The sequence below is a fragment of the Mobula birostris genome, chromosome 4, assembly GCF_030028105.1.
Source record: "Mobula birostris isolate sMobBir1 chromosome 4, sMobBir1.hap1, whole genome shotgun sequence".
NCBI classification, from domain to species: Eukaryota; Metazoa; Chordata; class Chondrichthyes; order Myliobatiformes; family Myliobatidae; genus Mobula; species Mobula birostris.
Genome location: NC_092373.1, coordinates 206,661,912 through 206,686,575, shown reverse-complemented (window position 1 = coordinate 206,686,575; position 24,664 = coordinate 206,661,912). Strand labels below are relative to the sequence as shown.

At 42.8% G+C, this 24,664-nt stretch overlaps 1 protein-coding gene across 5 annotated transcripts in view; it reads right to left on the bottom strand.

The window, feature by feature from the left end:
• Window positions 1–24,664, bottom strand: part of LOC140196911 (disintegrin and metalloproteinase domain-containing protein 12-like) — a 212,993-nt gene that overhangs the window by 99,551 nt on the left and 88,778 nt on the right. For all 5 annotated transcript variants that reach the window (XM_072256841.1, XM_072256844.1, XM_072256843.1 and 2 more), the window contains exons 5-6: window positions 23,945–24,021; window positions 16,168–16,342 (exon numbers count right to left, since the gene is read on the bottom strand). In XM_072256841.1, the coding sequence (XP_072112942.1) occupies window positions 16,168–16,342; window positions 23,945–24,021 (252 nt within the window). The remainder of the gene's footprint in view (window positions 1–16,167; window positions 16,343–23,944; window positions 24,022–24,664) is intronic.

Sequence of the window (24,664 nt, the reverse complement as noted above, 5' to 3'; positions counted from 1 at the left end):
ATAGGTGACTGCTGGGCAGTACGGTCCACTAGGTCAGAAGGGTCTGTTCCATGTTGCATCTTTATATAAAATAAACTAAAATTAGGATAAGGGCAGAGATTAATTTTCTTTGTCACATCTACAGTGAGGCATCAGACATACAGTGAAACGTGTCATTTTGCATCAGCGACAAACAGAGTGTCAGGGCGTGCTGGGATCTTCACACAACTGTTGCCAACCCTAACCGGTATGTCTTTGGACTGTGGGCGGAAAGCGGAGGAAACGCACGCGGTCACCAGGAGAACGTATACGCTCCTTGTGGACGGTGGTGAGGATTGAACCCGTATCGCTGGTGTTGTCATAGCGTTACACTACCATGCTGCCCTTTTGACCGTGATGTTCACCCAGTTGCTCAGCTGTGATTTCACTTTTCAAACGGCACCACTTTATCGACTGCTGGTGCCCGCGTCCCTCTCCTTTCTCACTTAATCCTGGGTAATCACTCGCGCAAGGACCCACCCCTCCACTAAACACACCCTCCCTCCACCATGGCACCACGGTCACTGGCCCAGGCTACTCAAGCAGCCTCTCCCAAAGCCGCCACTCGCTCCACAGATGCTGACTGACTTGCTGAGTGTTTTCCAAACTAGTCATAGCTGCACATCACAGCTGAAAGGAGAGAACTTCAGACAATCCTCAGACAAGACCATAAGACGTAGGAGAAAATTAGACCAGATGTCCCAACAGGGCTGTTCTACATACCATCATAGCTGATTTATTATGCCTCTGAGCCCCGTTCTCCAGCCTTCTCATAACCTTTGATTCCTGACTAATCAAGAACCTATCAGCTTCTGCTTTGACTATATTCAGTGACTTGGCCGTCTGTGGCTGTGAATTCCTCAGTACTGCAGAAGCACTCAAATGGAGGAACTGAGGGAGTCTGGCAACATCTGTGGGTGTGTGTGGTAGGTGGTGGCACAAATTGTCAAGGTGCTGCTCGAAGCTCTGAGTTGTTCGCCAGCTAGTTGCTTTACTCCAGATCGCAGCATCTGCCGTCTCCTTAGGGGTAACCGAGAACACAGGCCTAGCACTCTGAAATGCCATTTTAAATCCCAACCTCATGGTTCAGAGGTAAAATCTCAGACCTGTGGTGTCCCATACACGGCTGAGTGAATTAGAGGGCAGCACTACAAGACAGGAAAAAACAGGTAGAACAGATCTCCTGTCCTATCTGCCCTGCTACCACCTGCCCCGAATCACCTGCCTGTTCACCACCTGCCCCGAATCACCTGCCCTGATACACCTGCCCTTTCACCTCCACCCTGTTCTAACTGCTGTGTTCCACCTGCCCTGTCACCACCTGCCCTGTCCCACCTGCCCTGTCACCACCTGTCCTGTCCCACCTGCCCTGTCACCACCTGTCCTGTCCTACCTGTCCTGTCACCAACTGCCGTCTACCACCTGCCCTGATACACCTGCTCTTTCTCCACCTGCCCTGTCACCACCTGCAGATACCGATTATATATTCCTATTGCTCTGTATCCTGTTTGGATTTCATTTAGTGAATTACCTTTTAAAAAATAATTTTGTGTCATGTGTCAGTTCAGCCTCTAATATCAGTTGCATGTCTGAAGTAAACACTTCCTTGACAATACACCTGATGTAATATAATATTTTCTGGCTGGAGCCAGGCCAGCCTTCCTTGGGATGGAGTCAGAGAACAGCAGCTGCAGCTCCCTGCCCTGCACGGAACTCCCTTTCCCCTCAAGCTCTGTAGCCTCAGCTTCTTCACACCACCTTTCATTTACTCTACACTCTGACCAAAATACAGGAAATGAAATTGTGTCTCAGCATCTGGTAAAATAGTGCAGAGCTGTATACCGTGACCTGCAGTGGTACTGTAAGAGGCCCTCCGTTGTCGTGGTCAATCGTGGATGGTGCATCCAAGCTGTCATGTGTAAGCCTGGGCAATGTAATATGGAGAGCAGGCTGGCCCTCTCCACACGGCTAACAAATCTAACGGAATGGCAGAGGCTGATACCAGTGGCATTGCAGAGGTTGCCAGTCAACATTAACTCAACTTTGGACTGCCTTAGGGAATCCAGTTCTGTACTCTCCCCTGCACTTATTTCCAGAGAGCTTTTATGGGTACAGCCGCAAGGCTTCGGAAGTTTGAGATCAGAGTTTTCCTTCTAGATGTGTTGCCACCACGGCTGACGAGTCCCACCTGCCTGAAGTGACTAGTTTTAAGGTGCCAGTAACCTGGCTCTGCCCCCTCTCCAGTGGGTTTAGTCGCAAAGCCACACATGTAGGCCAGGAGCTGGACTTGGTTGTCAGAGGTTATGTGACATTCACGCCATTGGGAGCATTGACTGGCAACTGATCAACAGTACCCTCCCTTCTCAGCTATGACAACCTGAAGAATTACATTGCTTGTAGCTTCACTGGACAGGTGGACATCTGTATTGCAAGTAACACTCAATGTGCGCAAGGCACAAGTCAGTGTCTGAGCACTGTCAACTGTTAAAGGCAGCCCGTGTAACTGAGCCCAGATATCCACTGTTAATGGGAGAGGACTCACTCATAGAGCCCAGCTCGTCCATGCCAACTGGGACAAAAGATTCTGCAGTTGCAGGACCAACACGCAGGAAATTCCCACCGTTCTCTGTGGGGGGGTTGTACATTCTCCCCAGGACTGCAGAGGTTTCTTTGTGCTCCAGTTGCCTCCCACATCCCAAAGCTCTACAGGTTCAGGTCAGTGAGTTATGGGATGTTATGTTGGCACTGCAAATGTGGAGACACTTCTGGGCTGCCCCGGCACATTACTGTTGATGCAAATGATGTATTTCATAAGAACATAAGAAATAGGAGCAGGAGTAGGCCATCCAGCCTGTCGAGCCTGCTCCGCCGTTCAATAAGATCCCAGCTGATCTGACCATGGACTCATCTCCACCCACCTGCCTTTTCCCCATAACCCTAATTCCCCTACTATGCAAAAATCTATCCAACCTATATTTACTGAGGTAGCCTTCACTGCTTCATTGTGCAGAGAATTCCACAGATTCACCACTCTCTGGGAAAAGCAGTTCCTCCTCATCTCCATCCTAAATCTACTCCCCTGAATCTTACGCTATGTCCCCTAGCTCTAGTCTCACCTATCAGTGGAAACAAGTTTCCTGCCTCTATTTTATCTATCTCTCTGACAATTTTATATGTTTCTATAAGATCTTGTCGCATCCTTCTGAATTCCAGTGAGTACAATCCCAGGTGACTCAATCTCTCCTCATAGTCTAACCGCCCCATCTCTGGAATCAACCTGGTGAACCTTCTCTGCATCACCTCCAAAGCCAGAATATCTTTCCTCAAACCAACCTTTTGCAATTCATGCAAAAACACTCCCAAGTTCTGCACAGCAGCATACTGCAATCTTTTACCATTTAAATAATAACCTGCTCTTTCATTTTTCCTTCCAAAGTGGATGGCCTCGTATTTACCAACATTGTACTCCATCTGCCAGACCCTTGCCCACTCACTTAACCTATCTATATCTCTCTGCAGACTCTCCGTATCTTCTGCACAATTTGCTTTTCCGTTGAATTTAGTGTCAACAGCAAACTGCGATACACTGCACTCGGTTCTCTCTTTCAGATCATTAATGTATATCGTGAACAGTTGTGAGCCCAGCACTGACCCCTGTGGCACACCGCTCACCACTGATTGCCAACTAGAATAACACCCAAGTATCCCAACTCGCTGCTTTCTATTAGTCAACCAATCCTCTATCCATGCGAATACATCACCCCCAACTCTATGAATCCTTATCTTATGGATAAGTCTTTTATGCAGCACTGTATCGAACACCTTCTGGAAATCCAAGTAAATAATGCCCATCTGTTCCCCTCTATCCACTATGCTCATTATATCCTCAAAGAACTCCAGTAAGTTTGTCAAACAGGACCTGCCTTTGCTGAATTTATGCTGTGCCTGCCTGATGGATCCATTTCCTTCCAGATGACTCACTATCTCTTCTTTAATGATAGCATTAAGCATTTTTCCAAATATTAAGCTAACAGATGTTAAACTAACTGGCCTATAGTTACCTTCCTTCTGCCTACATCCTTTTTTGAACAGTGGCGTGACATTTGCCATCTTCCAATCTGCTGGGACCTGCCCAGAATCTAGAGAAATTTAGTAGACCATCACCAAAGCCTCTACTATAACTTCTGCCATTTCTTTCAGTACCCTGGGATGCATTCCATCAGGACCAGAGGACTTATCCATCTTCAGGCCCACAAGTTTGCTCAGTACTACCTATTGTATTGAGCTCCTCAACCCCCATTGTATCTGTAACATCTCTCTTTGGCATGTTAGATGTGTCCTCCACCATAAGGACAAATACAGAATAGCCATTCAAAGCCTCGGCTATTTCCTCATTACTCACTATCAATTCCCCCTCTTCTCCCTTGAAGGGACCTACGTTCACTTTATCCACCTTTATCGACTTTATATAATTACAAAAACTTTTACTATCCATTTTTATATTTTGTGCTAGTTTGTTTTCATAATCTATCTTCCCTTTCTTTATTGCTCGTTTAGTGGTTCTTTGTTGCTTTTTAAAGTTTTCCCAATCTTCCAGTTTCCCACTACTCTTGGCGACTTTGTATGTATGAGCTTTTAGTTTGATGCCTTCTTGTATTTTCTTAGTTATCCAAGGCTGGCTCTCCCCACCCTTACTGTCCTTGCTTTTAACTGGAATATACTTCTGTTGAGCACCATGAAAAATCTCTTTGGAAGTCCTCCACTGTTTCTCAACCGTCCCACCATATAGCCTGTGTTCCCAGTCTACCCTATCCAACTCCTCTCTCATCCCATTGTAGTCTCCATTGTTTAGGCATAATACACTGGTTTTAGATCAAATTATTGCACCCTCCATTTGTTGGAGAAACTCAATCATACTGTGGTCACTCTTTCCAAGATGATCCCTAACTACAAGATCAATAATTTTACCTGTCTCATTGCACGTTCCCTTGTAGGTTCAGTAACTTGCTGTTCAAGAAAGCTATCATGGATGCATTCTATGAAGTCTTCCTGAAGACAGCCTTGACCAACTTGATTCATCCAATCTATGTGCAAGTTGAAGTCCCCATGATAACTGCTGTTCCATCCTTACATGCCTCAGATATTTCTCTGTTTATTGCCTGTGCCACTGTAATCTTATTATTCAGTGGCTAATAGACAACTCCCCTTACTATTCCTAATCTCTACCCAGATAGATTCAAAATTCTGCTCCTTAGATCTTATATCGTCTCTCACTATTGCCCGGATCTCATCTTTAATTAAGAGTACTACCCCATCTCCCTTACCTTCCTGCCTATCCTTCCATATTACCTGATCTCCTTGGATATTTAATTCCCAATCCGCTCCACCCTGCAACCACATCTTTGTAATGGCCTCTAAATTATACCCCTTTATACTGATTAGTGCCACAAGTTCACTGGCCCTGTTTCAAGTACTAAGGGCATTCAAATAAAGTGCCCTTACACATTAATTGTGCTTTTAAAATCTTGTAATCTTTTACTCTTTTGCACTAGCTTTTTCTTCACTCCACTGTTACCTATCTCTTTTTCACCTTTTGCTTTTTCTTCATCTTTATCCGCAGTTTGATTTTTTTACTTTTCTTCTCTAATCTGTTGAACCCACTCCCCTACTATTTAGTTTAAAGCCCTATCCACAGCCCTAGTTATGTGATTCACTAGGATTCAGATCCCATCACAGTTCAGGTGGAGACTGTCCCATTGGTACAGCTCCCTCCTTCCCAATACTGGTGCCAATTTCCCACGAATTCAAACCCACTTCTCCCGCACCAATCCTTGAGCCATGCATTTAACTCTCTAATCTTCTTGACCCTCTGCCAATCTGCACGTGGCTCAGGTAGTAATCCGGAGATTACCACCTTTTTGGTTCTGCTTTTCAATTTAGTCCCTGGCTGCTCAAATTCCCTCAGCAGAACCTCTTTCCTCATTCTTCCTACGTTGTTGATCCCCACATGGACCACGACAACGGGATCTTTCCCCTCCCACTGCAAATTCTTCTGCAGGTCAGATAAGATGTCCCGAACCCAGTCGTCAGGCAGGCAACACAGCCTTTGGGATGCTCTATCCTCACGCCAGATTACCACTGCATTTCACTTCTCTCCCTCCTCTTGAATGGCTCCCTGAACTACGGTGCCACAGTTAGGTTGCTCGTCCTTCCTACAGCCCCCACTCGCATCCACACAGGGAGCAAGAATCTCAGACCGGTTGGACAAGCTCAAGGGCTGAGGCTCCTCCAGCACCGTCTCTTGGATCCCACTAATCACCTCACTCGCAGTAACACCCTCTTTTGTCTGACTACAGACCGAATTTGAGGCAGCTAATCTAATGGGTGAGACTACCTCCTGAAACAGAGAATCCAGGGAACTCTCCCCCTCCCTGAGGTGCCGCAGGGTTTGAAACTCAGATTCCAGGTCCTCAACTTTGAGCCTGAGTTCCTCGAGCAGCCAACACTTGCTGCAGATGTGGTCACCAGGAACCACAGTGGGGTCCACCAGCTCCCACATCATGCAGCTACAGCTCATCACCTGATCCTGCATCATTCCTTTATTTAATTAGCTGTTAATTTCAATAACAAACTGAGAAACAGGAAAGGTATGGCCACATTAGTGGGATTGTATTACAGACCACCCAATAGTCAACGAGACTTGGAAGAGCAAATCTGCAGAGAGATAGCAGGCAACTGCAGGAAACATAAAGTTGTGGTGGTAGGGGATTTTAATTTTCCATATATTGATTGGGACTCCCATACTGTTAGGGGTCTAGATGGTTTAGAGTTTGTAAAATGTGTTCAGGATAGTTTTCTAAATCAATATATAGAGGGACCAACTAGAGGGGATGCAATATTGGATCTCCTGTTAGGAAACGAATGAGGGCAAGTGACAGAAGTCTGTGTAGGGGAGCACTTTGGTTCCAGTGATCATAACACCATTAGTTTCAATTTGATCATGGACAAGGATAGATCTGGTCCTAGGGTTGAGGTTCTGAACTGGAAGAAGGCCAAATTTGAAGAAATGAGAAAGGATCTAAAAAGCGTGGATTGGGATAGGTTGTTCTCTGGCAAAGATGTGTTTGGTAGGTGGGAAGCCTTCAAAGGGGAAATTTTGAGAGTGCAGAGTTTGTATGTTCCTGTCAGGATTAAAGGCAAATTGAATAGGAATAAGGAACCTTGGTTCTCAAGGGATATTGCAACTCTGATAAAGAAGAAGAGGGAGTTATAGGAAACAGGGAGTAAATCAGATGCTTGAGGAGTATAAGAAGTGCAAGAAAATACTTAAGAAAGAAATCAGGAGGGCTAAAAGAAGACATGAGGTTGCCTTGGCAGTCAAAGTGAAGGATAATCCAAAGAACTTTTACAGGTATATTAAGAGCAAAAGGATTGTAAGGGATAGAATTGGTCCTCTTGAAGAGCAGAATGGTCGGCTATGTGCGGAACCAAAGGAAATGGGGGAGACCTTAAATAGGTTTTTTGCGTCTGTATTTACTAAGGAAGCTGGCATGAAGTCTATGGAATTGAGGGAATCAAGTAGTGAGACCATGGAAACTGTACAGATTGAAAAGGAGGAGGTGCTTGCTGTCTTGAGGAAAATTAAAGTGGATAAATCCCCGGGACCTGACAGACTGTTCCCTTGGACCCTAAAGGAGATTAGTGTTGAAATTGCGGGGGCCCTGGCAGAAATATTTAAAATGTCGCTGTCTATGGGTGAAGTGCCGGAGGATTGGAGAGTGGCTCATGCGTTCCGTTGTTTAAAAAAGGATCGAAAAGTCATCCGGGAAATTATAGGCCAGTGAGTTTAACATCGGTAGTAGGTAAGTTATTGGAGGGAGTACTAAGAGACAGAATCTACAAGCATTTGGATAGACAGGGACTTATTAGGGAGAGTCAACATGGCTTTGTGCATGGTAGGTCATGTTTGACCAATCTATTGGAGTTTTTCGAGGAGGTTACCAGGAAAGTGGATGAAGGAAAGGCAGTGGATATTGTCTACATGGACTTCCGTAAGGCCTTTGACAAGGTCCCGCATGGGAGGTTAGTTAGGAAAATTCAGTCGCTAGGTATGCATGGAGAGGTGGTAAATTGGATTAGACATTGGCTCGATGGAAGAAGCCAGAGAGTGGTGGTAGAGAATTGCTTCTCTGAGTGGAGGCCTGTGACTAGTGGTGTGCCACAGGGATCAGCGCTGGGTCCATTGTTATTTGTCATCTATATCAATGATCTGGATGATAATGTGGTAAATTAGATCAGCAAGTTTGCTGATGATACAAAGATTGGAGGTGTAGTAGACAGTGAGGAAGGTTTTCAGAGCCTGCAGAGGGACTTGGACCAGCTGGAAAAATGGGCTGAAAAATGGCAGATGGAGTTTAATACTGACAAGTGTGAGGTATTGCACGTTGGACGGACAAACCAACGTAGAACATACAGGGTTAATGGTAAGGCACTGAGGAGTGCAGTGGAACAGAGGGATCTGGGAATACAGATACAAAATTCCCTAAAAGTGGCGTCACAGGTAGATAGGGTCGTAAAGAGAGCTTTTGGTACATTGGCCTTTATTAATCAAAGTATTGAGTATAAGAGCTGGAATGTTATGATGACGTTGTATAAGGCATTGGTGAGGCCAAATCTGGAGTATTGTGTTCAGTTTTGGTCACCAAATTACAGGAAGGATATAAATAAGGTTGAAAGAGTGCAGAGAAGGTTTACAAGGATGTTGCCGGGACTTGAGAAACTCAGTTACAGAGAAAGGTTGAATAGGTTAGGACTTTATTCCCTGGAGCGTAGAAGAATGAGGGGAGATTTGATAGAGGTATATAAAATTATGATGGGTATAGATAGAGTGAATGCAAGCAGGCTTTTTCCACTGAGGCAAGGAGAGAAAAAAACCAGAGGACATGGGTTAAGGGTGAGGGGGGAAAAGTTTAAAGGGAACATTAGGGGGGGCTTCTTCACACAGAGAGTGGTGGGAGTATGGAATGAGCTGCCAGAAGAGGTGGTAAATGCGGGTTCTTTTTTAACATTTAAGAATAAATTGGACAGATACATGGATGGGAGGTGTATGGAGGGATATGGTCCGTGTGCAGGTCAGTGGGACTAGGCAGAAAATGGTTCGGCATAGCCAGGAAGGGCCAAAAGGCCTGTTTCTGTGCTGTAGTTTCTATGGTTCTATGGTTCCATGGTTCTAATATACACTTTGATGCAACAAATGAATCTAATTGAATAAAGCTTGAGAATTTCTCATCTTTACCATATGCACTCTTACTTTAACATCCCGTCTCTGCATAAAAAGATTTGATGCTTTCACCATGTCTACTCCCCTCATCATCTTCCACACCTCCTCTATGAGTTCACGCCTGAACCCCCTACGTTCAATTCCACACCTCCTCTATGATTTCGCTCCTGAACCCCCTATGCTTGCTCCTACACCACCTCAATCAGTTCACTCCTGAATCCCCTACGTTCAATTCCACACCTCCTCGATCAGTTCACTCCTGAACCCCCTACGTTCAATTCCACACCTCCTCGATCAGTTCACTCCTGAACCCCCTACGTTCAATTCCACACCTCCTCTATGCTGCAGTCCAGTGTGGCACCCATTGTTAGGGGGTGGCTTTGTCTGTTGGTGCTGCCCTCCAGTGTTCGACCAGTGGAATGACAAGCTGGATTGCATGTGTGTCTTTCTCTGCAGACTGTTGGGAACTGCACCATTAATCTGCGGGACGTATCATTCAGAGACTTGGGCTATATATATATTTTTTGTGCAACTCGATGTGATTTTGCTATCTTAAATATGCTGGGTGCCTTGAGCTGTTGTGCTGTGTATTTGTTGCACCTTGGCTCCAGGGGATTGCTGTTTCTTTGGGCTATATTCATGTATGGTTGAATGATAATTAGACTTGAACTTCACTTTTAAACTCCTGATACAAAGGTTGTTGCTGGTGGACAGGTAAGCAGACAGTATTCTGTGAGCATGATTAAGGAAAAGCTCAAGGCATTCTACAAGTATATGAAGAGCAAGAGGATAAGATGTGAGAGAATAGGACGAATCAAGTGTGACAGTGGGAAAGTGTGTATGGAACCAGAGGAGATAGCAGAGGTACTTAATGAATACTTTACTTCAGTATTCACTATGGAAAAGGATCTTGGCAATTGTAGGGATGATTTACAGCAGATTGAAAGGCTTGAGCATATAGACATCAAGAAAGAGGATGTGCTGGAGCTTTTGGAAAGCATCAGGTTGGATAAATCACCAGGACCGGATGAGATAACCCCAGGTTACTGTGGGAAGCGAGGGAGGAGATTGCTGAGCCTCTGGTGATGGTCTTTGCATCATCAATGGGGACAGGAGAAGTTCTGGAGGATTGGAGGGTTGCAGATGTTGTTCCCTTGTTCAAGAAAGGGAGTAGAGATAGCTCAGGAAGTTACAGACCAGTGAGTCTCACTTCAGTGGTTGGTAAGTTGATGGAGAAGATCATGAGAGGCAGGATTTATGAACATTTGGAGAGGCATAATACGATTAGGAATAGTCAGCGTGGCTTTGTTAAAGGCAGGTTGTGCCTTACGAGCCTGATTGAATTTTTTGAGGATGTGACTAAACACATTGATGAAGGTAGAGCAGTAAATGTAATGTATTTGGATTTCAGCAAGGCATTTGATAAAGTACCCCATGCCAGGCTCATTGAGAAAGTAGGGAGGCATGGGATCCAAGGGGACATTGCTTTGTGGATCCAGAACTGGCTTGCCCACAGAAGGCAAGGACTGGTTGTAGTCGGTGATCAGTGATGTGCCTCAGGGATCTGTTCTGAGACCCCTTCTGTTCATGATTTTTATAAATGACCTGGATGAGGAAGTGGAGGGATGGGATAGTAAATTTGCTGATGACACAAAGGTTGGGGGTGTTGTGGGTAGTGTGGAGGGCTGTCAGAGGTTACAGTGGGACATTGATAGGATGCAAAACTGGGCTGAGAAGTGGCAGATGGAATTCAACCCAGATAAGTGTGAAGTGGTTCATTCTGGTAGGTCAAATATGATGACAAAATATTGTATTAATGGTAAGACTCTTGACAGTGTGGAGGATCAGAGATCTTGGGGTTTGAATCCATAGGACACTCAAAGCACTCACTCAGGGTGACTCCGTGGTTAAGAAGGCACATGGTGCATTGGCCTTCATCAATCATGAGATTGAGTTTAAGAGCCGAGAGGTAATGTTACAGCTATAATCGACCCTGGTCAGACCCCACTTGGAGCACTGTGCTCAATTCTGGTCACCTCACTACAGGAAGGACGTGGAAACCATTGAAAAGTTGCAGAGGAGATTTACAAGGATGTTGCCTGGATTGGGGAGCATGCCTTATGAGAATGGGTTGAGTGAACTCGGCCTTTTCTCCTTGGAGCGATGGAGGATGAGAGGTGACCTGATAGAGGTGTATAAGATGATGAGAGGCATTGATTGTGTGGTTAATCAGAGGTTTTTTCCCAGGGCTGAGATGGCTAACACGAGAGGGCACAGGGGAGTAGGTACAGAGGAGATGTCAGGGGTAAGTTTTTTACGCAGAGGGTGGTGAGTGTGTGGAATGGGCTGCTGGCGATGCTGGTGGAGGCGGAAACCATAGGGTCTTTTAAGAGGCTCCTGAACAGGTACATGGAGCTTAGAAAAATAGAGGCCTATGGGCAACTCTAGGTAATTTCTAAGGTAGGGGCACATTGTGGGCTGAAGGGCCTCTGCTGCACTGCAGGTTTTCTACGTTTTCTATCTAAGAAGATGTCCTCCTTCTTCAAAGAAATGGGCTCCCTTCCTCCACCATCAATGCTGCCCTCAACCACATCTCTTCCGTTTCATGGATATCTGTCCTCACCCCACCAGGGATTCGGTTCTTCTTGTCTTCACCTACCACTCCTTCACATTCAGCACATAATTCTCCATAACTTTTGCTGTGTCCAACAGAATCCCATCACCAAGCACATCTTCCCACCCCCCACTTTCTGCTTTCCACAGGGATCGCTCCCTGCGCGACTCTCTTGTCCAGTCGTCCCTCCCCACTGACCTCCCTCCTGGCATTTATCCTGGAAAGCGGAACAAGTGCTACACCTGCCCCTACACCTCGTCCCTTACTACCATTCAGGGCACCAAACAGTCCTTGCAGGTGAGGCAACACTTCACCTGTGGGTCTGCTGTGGCCATATACTGTGCCTTATGCTCCTGGTGTGGCCTCCTGTATATCGGTGAGACCCGACATAGATTGGGAGACCGCTTCACCGAGCACCCACGCTCCATCTGCCAGAAAAAGTGGGATCTCCCGGTGGCCACCCATTCCAATTGTACTCCTCATTCCCATTCTGACATGTCAGTCCATGGCCTCCTCTCTTGTCGCGATGAGACCACACTCAGGTTGCAGAAGCAAACCCCTTCTGGGTAGCCTTTGACCTGATAGCATGAAGATCAATTTCTCGAACTTCCGTTAACGGCGCCCTTCCTCTTTACCGTTCCCCATCCCCTTTCCCTCTGTCATCTTATCTCCTCACCTGCCCATTGCCTCCCTTGAGCTCTCCTCCCTTTTCCCTTTCTTCCATAGCCATCTTCCTTGCCTATCAGATTCCTCCTTCTCCAGTCCTTTATCTCTTCACCAAGCAAATTCTCAGCTCTTTACCCACCCCTCCCCTTCTCCCGGTTTCACCTATGACCTATCACCTTGTATGTCTTCCTCCCCTCCCCCCACCTTCGAACTCTGACTTCTCATATTTTTTTCTCCAGTCCTGATGAAAGTTTCGAACCAAAGCATCGACTGTTTACTCTTTTGCATCGATGCTGCCTGGCCTGCTGAGTTCCTCCAGCACCTTGTGTGTGTTGGGGATGTAGCTGGTCGATAGGTAAGCAGACTCCTAACATGATCATTGTAGATGGTGGACAGGTTGTGGGCAGTTCAGAGGTGAGTTACTAATAGAAGGATTCCTCGCTTCTGACCTGTTCTTGGAGCCACATTGAGTACAAGGTCACCCCAGCTCAGTTTGTGGTCAGTGGTAACTCGCGTGAGATTGACATTTGAGGAGTCGGATGTTGATGTGAGAGAGTGGGAACTGGATTTTTCTCCCTTTTGGACCTTTTCATTGCTGTGATATACTCTGGTCCCAGCCATTAAGAGCATGGTGTCTGTGTAGTTTGTGAGGGTGTAGGTTGAGTTTGCGTGACTGTGACTGTGTGACAGTGACGGAATAGGTTCTATCTGTGTAGTTTGTGACTATGACTGTGGGACAGTGACTGCAAGTTGGTGTCTGTGTAGGCTGCGACTGTGTAGATTAAGAATGTGTGACAGTGACAGTGTTGGTTCTGTCTGTGTAGGTTGTGTCTATGTAGTTTATGACTGTGATTATGTGACTATGACTGTCTAGATTGAGACTGTGTGAGTGGGACTGTAAGTGTACGACTGTGAGTGTGACTGTGCAGATTGACACTGTGTGACTATTGGACTGTGACTGTATAGGTTCTGTCTGTGTAGGTTGTGTCTGTAGTTTATGACTGGGACTGTGGGACTGGAACTGTGTAGATTATGACTCTGTGAGTGTGACAGTGCAGATTTTGACTGTGTGACAATGGGACTGTGACTGTGGAGCTTGTGTCTGAGAAGTTTGTGACTGTATGAGTGTGACTGTGTAGGTTGTGAATGTGACAGTGTCTATGTGAGTGTGACTATGACTGTGTGAGTGAGACTGTGTAGACTGTGTGACAGTGACTGTGTAGGTTCTGTGCATGTTGTGTCTATTTACTTTGTGACCGTAACTGTGACTGTGTAGATTGTGACTGTGTTTCTATGACTGAGTGAGTGTGACTGTGACTGCGTGACTCTGACTGTGGGAGGTGTGACTGTGACTTTGTGAGTGTGACTGTGCATATTGTGCCTGTGTGACTATGCGATTGTGACTGTGTAGGTTCTGCATGTATAGGTTGTGTCTGTGTAGTTTGTGACTGTGACTGTGACAGTGACTGTGAGTATGACTTTGTGATTGTGATGGTGTGAATGTGTCTGTGTGACACTATGACAGTGACTGTGTTGGTTCTGTCTGTGCAGGTTGTGTCTGTGTAGTTTGTGACTGTGACTGTCTGGGTGTAACTGTGACTGTGTTGGTTCTGTCTGTGTGTTTCATGACTATGACTGTGGGACTGTGACTGATAGGTGGTGTCTGTATAGGTTGTAACTGTGACTGTGTGACTATAACTGTGTAGATTGTGTCTATGTGAGTGTGACTGTGTGACAATGGGACTGTGACTGTGTAGGCTGTGTCTGTGTAACTGTGTAAATGTAACTATGTCCATGTGAGTGTGACTGTAACTGTGTAGATTGTGCCTGTGTGACTGTGACTGAATTGGTTGTGACTGTGGGATGTGTAACTGTATCGATTGTGACAGTGGCTATCTGTGATTGTGTAGAATGCGGCTGTGTGACATTGATTGTGTAGTTTGAGGCTGTGTGAGTGTGACGGTGTAAGTGTGCCTGCCTGACTATGTGACTGTGAATTTATAGATTGTGACTGTGTATCAGTGACTGTGTGAGTGTGACTGTATAGACAGTGAGTGTGTGTTGGTGACTGTAAAGGTAATGTATGTGCAGGTTGTACCTGTGTAGTTTGTGACTGTAACTCTGATTGTGTGTAGATTGTGACTGTGTAAGTCTGACTGTGTAGGTTGTAACTGTGTGACTATGATAGTGTAGGTTGTACCCGTGTGACTGTGTAAGTCTGACTGTGTAGGTTGTAACTGTGTGACTATGATAGTGTAGGTTGTACCCGTGTGACTGTGTAAGTCTGACTGTGTAGGTTGTAACTGTGTGACTATGATAGTGTAGGTTGTACCCATGTGACTGTGTAAGTCTGACTGTGTGGTTGTAACTGTCTGACTATGATAGTGTAGGTTGTAACTGTGTGACTGTGTAAGTTTGACTCTGTAGGTTGTAACTGTGTGACTACGATAGTGTAGATTGTACCTGTGTGACTGTGTGAGCGTGGCTGTGCAGATTGTGCTTGCCTGACTATGTGACTGTGTCTGTGTGACTGTAACTGTGCAAATGGTGTCTGTGTAGCCTGTGCCTGTGTGACTGTGGCTGCGTGAGTGTGACTGTGTAAGTTGTGTCTGTGTAGGTTGTGACTGTGTCAGTGTGGCTGTACAGATTGTACCTATCTGACTATGTGACTCTGACTGTGCAGGCAGTGACTGTGTGATTGTGACTCTGTGAGAGTGACAGTACAGATTGTGCCTGTGTGGACTGCGACTGTGTCTCAGTGAGTGTGTAGGTTCTGTCTGTGTAGGTTGTGACTGTATAGGATGTGTCTGTGTAGTTTGTGACTGTAACTGTGACTGTGTAGGCTCTGTCTGTGTAGTTTGTGACTGTAACTATGACTGTGTATGTAGATTATGACTGTGTCGGCTCGGTCTGTGTAGATTGTGACTGTGACTGTGTGAGTGTGTCTGTGTAGGTTGTGACTGTAACTGTGACTGTGTAAGTTGTGTCTGTGTAGGTTGTGACTGTAACTGTGACTGTGTAGGCTCGGTCTGTGTAGGTTGTGTCTGGGTAGATTGTGTCTGCATAGGTTGTGACTGTAACTGTGACTGTGTAGGCTCGGTCCGTGTAAGTTGTGTCTCTGTAGGTTGTGACTGTAACTGTGACTGTGTAGGCTCTGTCTGTGTAGTTTGTGACTGTAACTGTGACTGTGTATGTAGATTATGACTGTGTAGGCTCGGTCTGTGTAGATTGTGACTGTGACTGTGTAGGATGTGTCTGTGTAGGTTGTGACTGTGTAAGTTGTGTCTGTGTAGGTTGTGACTGTAACTGTGACTGTGTAGGCTCGGTCTGTGTAGGTTGTGTCTGGGTAGATTGTGACTGTGTAGGCTCGGTCTGTGTAGGTTGTATCTGGGTAGATTGTGTCTGTGTAGGTTGTAACTGTAACTGTGACTGTGTAGGCTTGGTTGGTGTAAGTTGTGTCTGTTTAGGTTGTGACTGTAACTGTGACTGTGCAGGCTCTGTCTGTGTAGGTTGTGACTGTAACTGTGACTGTGTAAGTTGTGTCTGGGTAGGTTGTGTCTGTGTAGACTGTGACTGTGACTCTGCTCACCCGGTGTAAGTGTTGAAGGTCCTGGATCAAGACTGACACGGGAGACGTGTTTGTCACTCCACACCGTCCAGGCACTGACTTGAGATCTTCGGGTCTGTATAGCAAATGCCGCCCGTGCTCAGTCTCCTCCAGGTGCTCAATGACATAAGTCCGATTACTGAGAACAATCAGAGCGCTGGCGAAGGGAGAAAAGACTCTGATCAGGCAAAGGTAGGTATGGCACACAGTTTTCCAGCTCATGTTTAATTGTCATTCAAGGGAGCTTCCACCTGCAGCTCAATGGAGTAATTCATAAATCTTGTGGCTGCCTTTAATTCCTCCTTTTCCCCAGTTTAAACCTTGAATTTTTAACTTTTATTTCTCGGATCTTAGAGGGGAATAGTTATCATTATGTCGTATCTTTTAAGAAGTGGAAAACAGCTTTTTGAACCCAGCAATGGAAAGGGAAAAACTTTGAAAGAAAAATCGGAAGATACGCCTGTCCGGGCTGAGCGTTTGGAACATGCATTGATGGGACTCGACAACAAAATGGACAATAACACTTCTGAGTTGAAGTCGTTCCGACAGAGTTTACAGACTATTGAGGAAAATATTATTTCCCTGAATCCTGAGTTTAAAGAATCGAAACGTCAGACTGTGGATATTTCAACCCGCTTGGAACAGGCTCAACGTAAAGTTGTCCATTTAGAGGCGAAGTCTCGTCGGAATAACATTCCAATTATCGGACTGCAGGAAGGTTCTGAGATTGGGAATTTATTGGACTATTTTGCTAATTTGTTTCAATCTTTGTTTCCGGATATTCTACCTCAGCCTCCCGATATTGAAAGAGCTCATAGAATTTTCACTTCGAACTCTCAGATTTTAGGTAAAGCACGGCCAATTTTGGTCATTTTTTCTCCCTTTAAAGTTAAAGACCAAATCATAAAAATGCAAAGAAACAGAGAGTTTTTAAATTTAAGGGTTCCGAGATTCACTTTCACGAAGACTATCCACAGGAAGTTATGAAACAGCGGATCAAATTTGTTCCAGCTATGAAGATTGCCCATGCAAAGGAATTGTTTCCATCGCTCCGCTACCCTGCCGATTAAAATTATTTCCTAAAGATTCTACTCCATGTGTTTTTTTTTGGATTCCCAAGCGGCATTGGACTATCTTAATTCTATCTTGGAGGCGGCTGACATGTGAAGGATATTAGGTTTGCTGAATAATTTTCTGAAAGAAAACAGGCTTTGAAGATTTCTGATATGTCCAAGATATCCTTTGATTGATGGACTATTTAAAGAAGATGTGAACTTCTTGGTTTGTCTAATGAATGACTTTTCTGAAGTCTGTGTGGTAAACGGAGTGAATTAACATAGCGGACAGATTGTTAACTGGTTTGCTTATCTGCTTCTTTCTTCTTTTTATTAATTAAGTGATAGTTTTTATAGTTTATATAGACTTTTTCTTATATAGTGAGGAGTGTTTAGTAATAGATAATTAGCTTTAGTGTTTTTGTTAAAATCGGGTAGTAAGCCAAAGGAATAAAGGTGCCGATTTTCTCTTATTAGAGATTATATTGTATAGGGTTAATAGCATTGCTTTGATGTCTCTGGAGACTGTTTTTGCATACCCTAGTTTATTTTCAATGATAAACATCATCTTTTTCTCTGTTGGGCTTTCTTATCTTAGGGTCATGTGTTTTCTTTGTAAAGGAGAGGGGGGAATTGAGAGAAAAAACTTAAATCACTATTTAAATTGAGCGGCATGCGGAGTTCTGCTTATTTTTTCTTTCTCTGGGGATGCATTCCGGCCTTTTCTCTCTTTTTGCCGGATTTCTACCTTTTGGGATAGTGGGAGGATTGGGGTTATTTTTGTATTTTGGGGTTTTTCACGGGATTTTTTTTCAGTTTTATTGAGTTCTGGAGCATGCGTGTTTTCTATTTGGTTATACTCATCACCGCCATCTTTGATTAGCCCACAATGGTATGCGTGTATTTTCGTGTTAAAAACAATATTCTGTGGTAGTTAAACAGATAAACATTATTAGTTGGAATGTACGTGGCTGGAATCACCCCATTAAGCGAAAGACTTTTAGAATTATTAATCGATTCCAGCCCGATATAATTTTTGTTCAAGAAACGGATATCAGAATGGGCAATCAAAATAGATTTTTTAAAAGTGGAAGGGCCTTCAATATCATGCCACTTGTCAAAATAAAACAAAGGGAGTATCTACTTTTATTAAATCTAATATTTTATTTATTCAAGAAGACGGTGACTAGTGGGGTACCGCAAGGCTCAGTGCTGGGACCCCAGTTGTTTACAATATATATTAATGACTTGGATGAGGGAATTAAATGCAGCATCTCCAAGTTTGCGGATGACACGAAGCTGGGCGGCAGTGTTAGCTGTGAGGAGGATGCTAAGAGGATGCAGGGTGACTTGGATAGGTTGGGTGAGTGGGCAAATTCATGGCAGATGCAATTTAATGTGGATAAATGTGAAGTTATCCACTTTGGTGGCAAAAATAGGAAAACAGATTATTATCTGAATGGTAGCTGATTAGGAAAAGGGGAGGTGCAACGAGACCTAGGTGTCATTATACACCAGTCATTGAAAGTGGGCATGCAGGTACAGCAGGCGGTGAAAAAGGCGAATGGTATGCTGGCATTTATAGCGAGAGGATTTGAGTACAGGAGCAGGGAGGTACTACTGCAGTTGTACAAGGCCTTGTTGAGACCAAACCTGGAGTATTGTGTGCAGTTTTGGTCCCCTAATCTGAGGAAAGACATCCTTGCCATAGAGGGAATACAGAGAAGGTTCACCAGATTGATTCCTGGGATGGCAGGACTTTCATATGAAGAAAGACTGGATGAACTGGGCTTGTACTCGTTGGAATTTAGAAGATTGAGGGGGGATCTGATTGAAACGTATAAGATCCTAAAGGGATTGGACAGGCTAGATGCAGGAAGATTGTTCCCGATGTTGGGGAAGTCCAGAACGAGGGGTCACAGTTTGAGGATAGAGGGGAAGCCTTTTAGGACCGAGATTAGGAAAAACTTCTTCACACAGAGAGTGGTGAATCTGTGGAATTCTCTGCCACAGGAAACAGTTGAGGCCAGTTCATTGGCTATATTTAAGAGGGAGTTAGATATGGCCCTTGTGGCTACGGGGGTCAGGGGGTATGGAGGGAAGGGTGGGGCGGTGTTCTGAGTTGGATGATCAGCCATGATCATAATAAATGGCGATGCAGGCTCGAAGGGCCGAATGGCCTACTCCTGCACCTATTTTCTATGTTTAATCTCAGATATCAATGGTAGATTTTTAATTGTTAAAAGAACAATTTGTAATAGAAAAATTGTCATGGTTAATCTGTATGGACCTAATGTAGATGATCCTTTTTTTGAAAAATGTATTTGGTTTATTACCAGACAAATGAATATATGCTGCTGATGGGAGGTGACTTCAACTGTTGTTTAAACCCTTTGATTGACAAGAGTTCAACCAATCAGCAGCTTCCGAGTTGCTCGGCAACACTTATTAATTCCTTTTTAATTGTTTATGATTTGATCGAAATTTGGAGAAATCTACATCCTAATGATAGAGATAATTCTTTTTATTCACATGTCCATAAAAAAAATTCGAGAATTGATTATTTTATAGCTGATTTCCGATTTCTGTCCAAAGTCCAGAAATGTGAATATGATGCTATTGCTGTCTCGGATCATGCACCTTTAAGCTTAACTTTTGAATTGAATGATGTTAGTAATGTAAACTTGCCTTGGTGTTTTCCAGAAAATTTATTACAAAGTTCGGACTTTGTCAAATTTATAGAGATTCAGATAAAAGATTTTTTTTCTTTTTAATAATACTGGAGATGTGTCCAAACTGATTATATGGGATACATTTAAAGCATATTTGCGAGGTCTGATAATATCCTATTTGGCTAAGCTTAAGAAACAGACAAAAATAGAGTTAGATAGGATTTCAAAACAAATTAAAGACTTGGATAACACTTAGGCAGTTTCTCCTAATATTGATTTATTTAAACAAAGGGTTGAACTTCAATCACAATATAATTTACCATTAACTTATCCTATTGAAAGAAATTTGCTTAAAATAAAAAGTCAATTTTATGTGTTTGGAGATAAGAGTAATAAGCTATTAGCATCCCAACTAAAGGCAGTTAGAGCTAAAAGACAAATTTTAAAAATTCATAAGGGAGATGGTAGTTTAGCGTGTAATTATGAAAATATTAATAAAATTTTTCAAGACTATTACAGTGAACTCTATAATTCTCAGTTTCCAGCTGATCATTCTGAAATGAATGCCTTTTTACAAAAGATTGATTTTCCTAGAATAACTGTTGAAGATCAGCAAATTCTTGATGCTCCTTTTACTGAAAGAGGAATTCAGAAAGCCATTCTTTCAATGCAATCTGGTAAAGCTCCTGGATTGGATGGTTTTTCTGTAGGATTTTATAAAAAATTTGAAGATTTGCTTACTCCTTATATGTTGGAAATGCTTAAAGATTCTTTTTTTGTTAGGAGAGTTATCTCCCACATTTTACGAAGCTTCTGTCTCTTTAATTCTTAAGAAAGATAAAAACCCTACTGATTGTGCTTCATATAGACCTATCTCATTATTAAATGTGGATGCTAAAATTCTTTCAAAAATAATGGCTAATCGGTTGGAGAATATGCCAGCTAAAATTATTTCTCAGGACCAAACAATTTTTATAAAAGGCCGTTATTCCTTTTCTAATACTCGGAGACTGTTAAATGTTATATACTCATCCCTCTCGAAGACTCCCCAATGTGTTGTTTCTCGTGATGCTGAAAAGGCATTTGATAGCGTTGAATGGAAATAATTATTTAACGTTTTAGAGAAATTTAGCTTTGGTACTAATTTTGATAAGTTGTTTAGAATGATGTATAAAAGCCCTATTGCCTCTGTTATTACTAATAACTGCAGATCCCTTTTTTTTCACTTTTGCAGGGTACGAGACAAGGACGTCCGTTAAGTCCTTTGTTTAATTTGGTGCTGAAACCTTTGGCTATTGCACTTGGTGAAGCTAAAGATATTCAAGGAATTTCCATAGATGTTACTATTCATAAGATTTCCCTTTATGCTGATGATCTCTTAGTTTATGTTTCGAATCCTGAAGAATCTATTCCTAGTTTATTGAAATTATTAAATGAATTTGGAAAGTTTTCAGGATATAAGTTAAACCTGCATAAAAGTGAATTATTTCCTTTAAATGATTCTGCTTCTATGTATGATGACATTCCTTTTACAGTTACGGATTCTTTTAAATATTTAGGTATTATCGCTAAAAATTATGGAGACCTTTATAGAGCTAATTTAGTTCCCTTTGTGGATTTTATTGAAGCAATTTTTTCCCAGATGGAATCCACTTACACTTTCGTTAGCCGGTCGAATTCATGCAGTTAAAATGATGATTTTACCAAAATTTTTATATGTATTTCAAAATATTCCTGTTTTTCTAACTAAGAAGTTTTTTGATCAGGTTGACTCTATTATTTCATCTTTTGTTTGGAATAATAAAAGACCAAGAATTAGAAAATGTCATTTACAGAAATTAAAAAAGGATGGAGGTCTTACTTTGCCTAATTTAAGAATGTATTATTGGGCAGTTAATATACGTTATGCGTGTTCTTGGTTATATCAGACCGATAAAAATGAACGACCACGATAAAATTGATCTGGAATTGAAAGCTGTGAAACAATTTTACTTAAGTTCATTATTAGGAGCTTCTTTACCTGTACAACTGGCCAAAATTTCTATTCTAAATATATACCCTATGATCAAGCAGTCATTACGAATTTGGTATCAGTTTCGTAAGTTTTTTAATCTTAAAAAATTTAACCTTCTTAGCTTAATTTATCAAAACTATTTATTTAAACCTTCACTTCGTGATCGTACCTTTTCTCTTTGCAGGAATAAGGGAATTTATTCCTTTATGGATTTGTTTCAAGAAGGCCAATTGATGTCCTTTGAGAAATTAGTAACTAAATATTCTATCTCATACTCACACTTTTTGCAATATCTTCAGGTCAGACACTTCTTACAAGAATATTTAAGTAATTTAAGTAATACAAGATTCTGACCTGTTAGACATTAAGTGAACCCTTTAGTGAAAGGTTTCATTGGGAAAATTTATAATTTATTATTACAACAGGATAATTATCCTCTATTTAAAATTAAGCAAGATTGGGAAAGAGAGCTTAACATGACCTTGATAACAGAGGATTGGTTGCGAATTTTGAAGTTGATCAACTCTTCTTCGATTTGTGCCAGTCATTCTCTAATTCAATTTAAAATTGTACATCGTTATTATTTGACAAAGGAGAGATTGTCTAAAGTATTTCCTAATGTAAATAGTCAGTGTGATAGATGTAAAACTGAGATAGCTATATTGACACATATGTTTTGGTCGTGTTCTGTATTGAAACAGTTTTGGAAATCTATTTTTTCTACAATTTCTAAAGCTTTAAAAATTAATTTACAACATAATAAATTGACAGTTTTTTCAGTATAATCCGTCAATATATTCACAGTGTTTCTATATCAGACCAATATGTAATTGCACTTGTTACATTATTGGTCAGAAGGGCTATTTTATTAAAACGGAAAGATGTCTCTGCTCCCACTTTGATACAATGGTTCTCTCAGGTGATGCTATGTCTTAGTTTGGAGAAAATCAGAAGTCGAACTTTTGATCCTCGATTTGACTTTGAGAAAAGGTGGGGCTCTTTTGCCCACTACTATCATTTGATTTGAGTTAATTAAGAGGGTCCCCTTCTGATTCTTGGGTAAATGGATTTGGTTGGCAGATTGATGTCTTTCTTTTACAGAAGCTTCTATGGCGCATCGCTCCGGTTTGTGCTCCAAATGGGGTTTTTTTAGTTAGTAGGGGTTCTTTTTCCTTCTTCCTTTTTTCCAAAAAAAAAATTGCTTTAACATTTTGTTTTTCTTATTATTATTGATATATTGTTTAACTTGGTTGATCATTTAACTCTTATTGTACATTTTGATATGTCGACTCGATTTCTTCAATGTATTTTTTTTGTTGTTGATTTTCAATAATAATTAATAAAAAGATTTAGTTGTCATTCAATACACACAAATAGAGCTAAATGAAAGAGCAGTCATCTGGAGCCAAAGTGATACACAGTCATAGATAGATAGATAGATAGATAGATAGATAGATATACTTTATTAATCCCGAGGGAGATTGGGTTTCGTTACAGCTGCACCAACCAAGAATAGAGCGTAAATATAGCGATACAAAAACCACAAACAATCAAACACCAAAATGCAAACTCTGCCAGATGGCATGTAGCACAAGGCAGATATAGCATGTATAATTCTGATAGCAGAAAAATGCAAAGTTGCAAAAAACTGTCATGCCCTGCGGATTGATGTTGCATGGGATGTTGTCCAGGAGCCACACTTCTGCAAGAACAAACATGCAGCAGTTTCTTATCTTGTGCAAGTGCAGTTGACAATGGATGCAATCCAGCTTGTCTTACATCGAGCCAGCCCTGCAGAACAGTACCGATGGGAGAGGCAGGCTCCCAACCGAACAAGGAAAACAATGAGCCTGCCACGCCACTGCTCTCTCCCGCATTGCCTCCGGCATCTGCTCCCCTGGACAGCTGCAAAAGGCAACCCTTCAGTATGAGGGACAGTGAGGACCCTGACCTGGTAACCACGCCACCAGGCGAGACCTCTTCTCACAACAGAGACGGAGACGCATCAGCAGTCTTACCTGAGTCCTGAGCAGGTGCTGGCTGAGACCGCAGATCCTGAGAAGCCTCGGACGGAGCCCTCGTAGTAGCACTGAGTCTGTGGGGAGAGATTGATCACAGCATTAACCATCCCAGCACTCGCAGTACCCTGAGAGAGCAGGGTACCTTCAGCATTAAATGGCATTGCCCTCAGGGTCTGGTGCATTATACACCCGAAGAGCATTTCAAAATTCAACATTCTTTAATGAGAATGAAATGATTGTTAATCAGGATCTGATGCAGCACAAAAAAACACAATAAGGAACAAAATAATAATAAGAATACAATAAATATAAATACGTATGATGGCCATAAACACAGATTGATTGCATTCCCAAGTTATGCTCGGCACAGGATTGTCTGTACAGAAAATGACTGACAGGAAATGATAATGTGCTGATTGTAGGGGCTGTGAGGGGGGAGGTTTTGGATGAAGACGTTGAAGATTAGTGATGGTGAGATGTGAAGTGTGGTCACTGGGAGATGTTGATGATTCGCGATGGTGTGTGTTGTGAAGGGGGGTATCTGGGAGATATTGATGATTAGTGATGGTAGTGGGAAGGGTGGTCACTGGGAGTTGTTGATGATTCGTGATGGTGGGGGTATGAAGGAGGGTCACTGGGAGATGTTGATGATTAGTGATGGTGGGGGTTGTGAAGGAGGTAACTACTGGATGATGATTAGTGATGGTGGGGGTATGA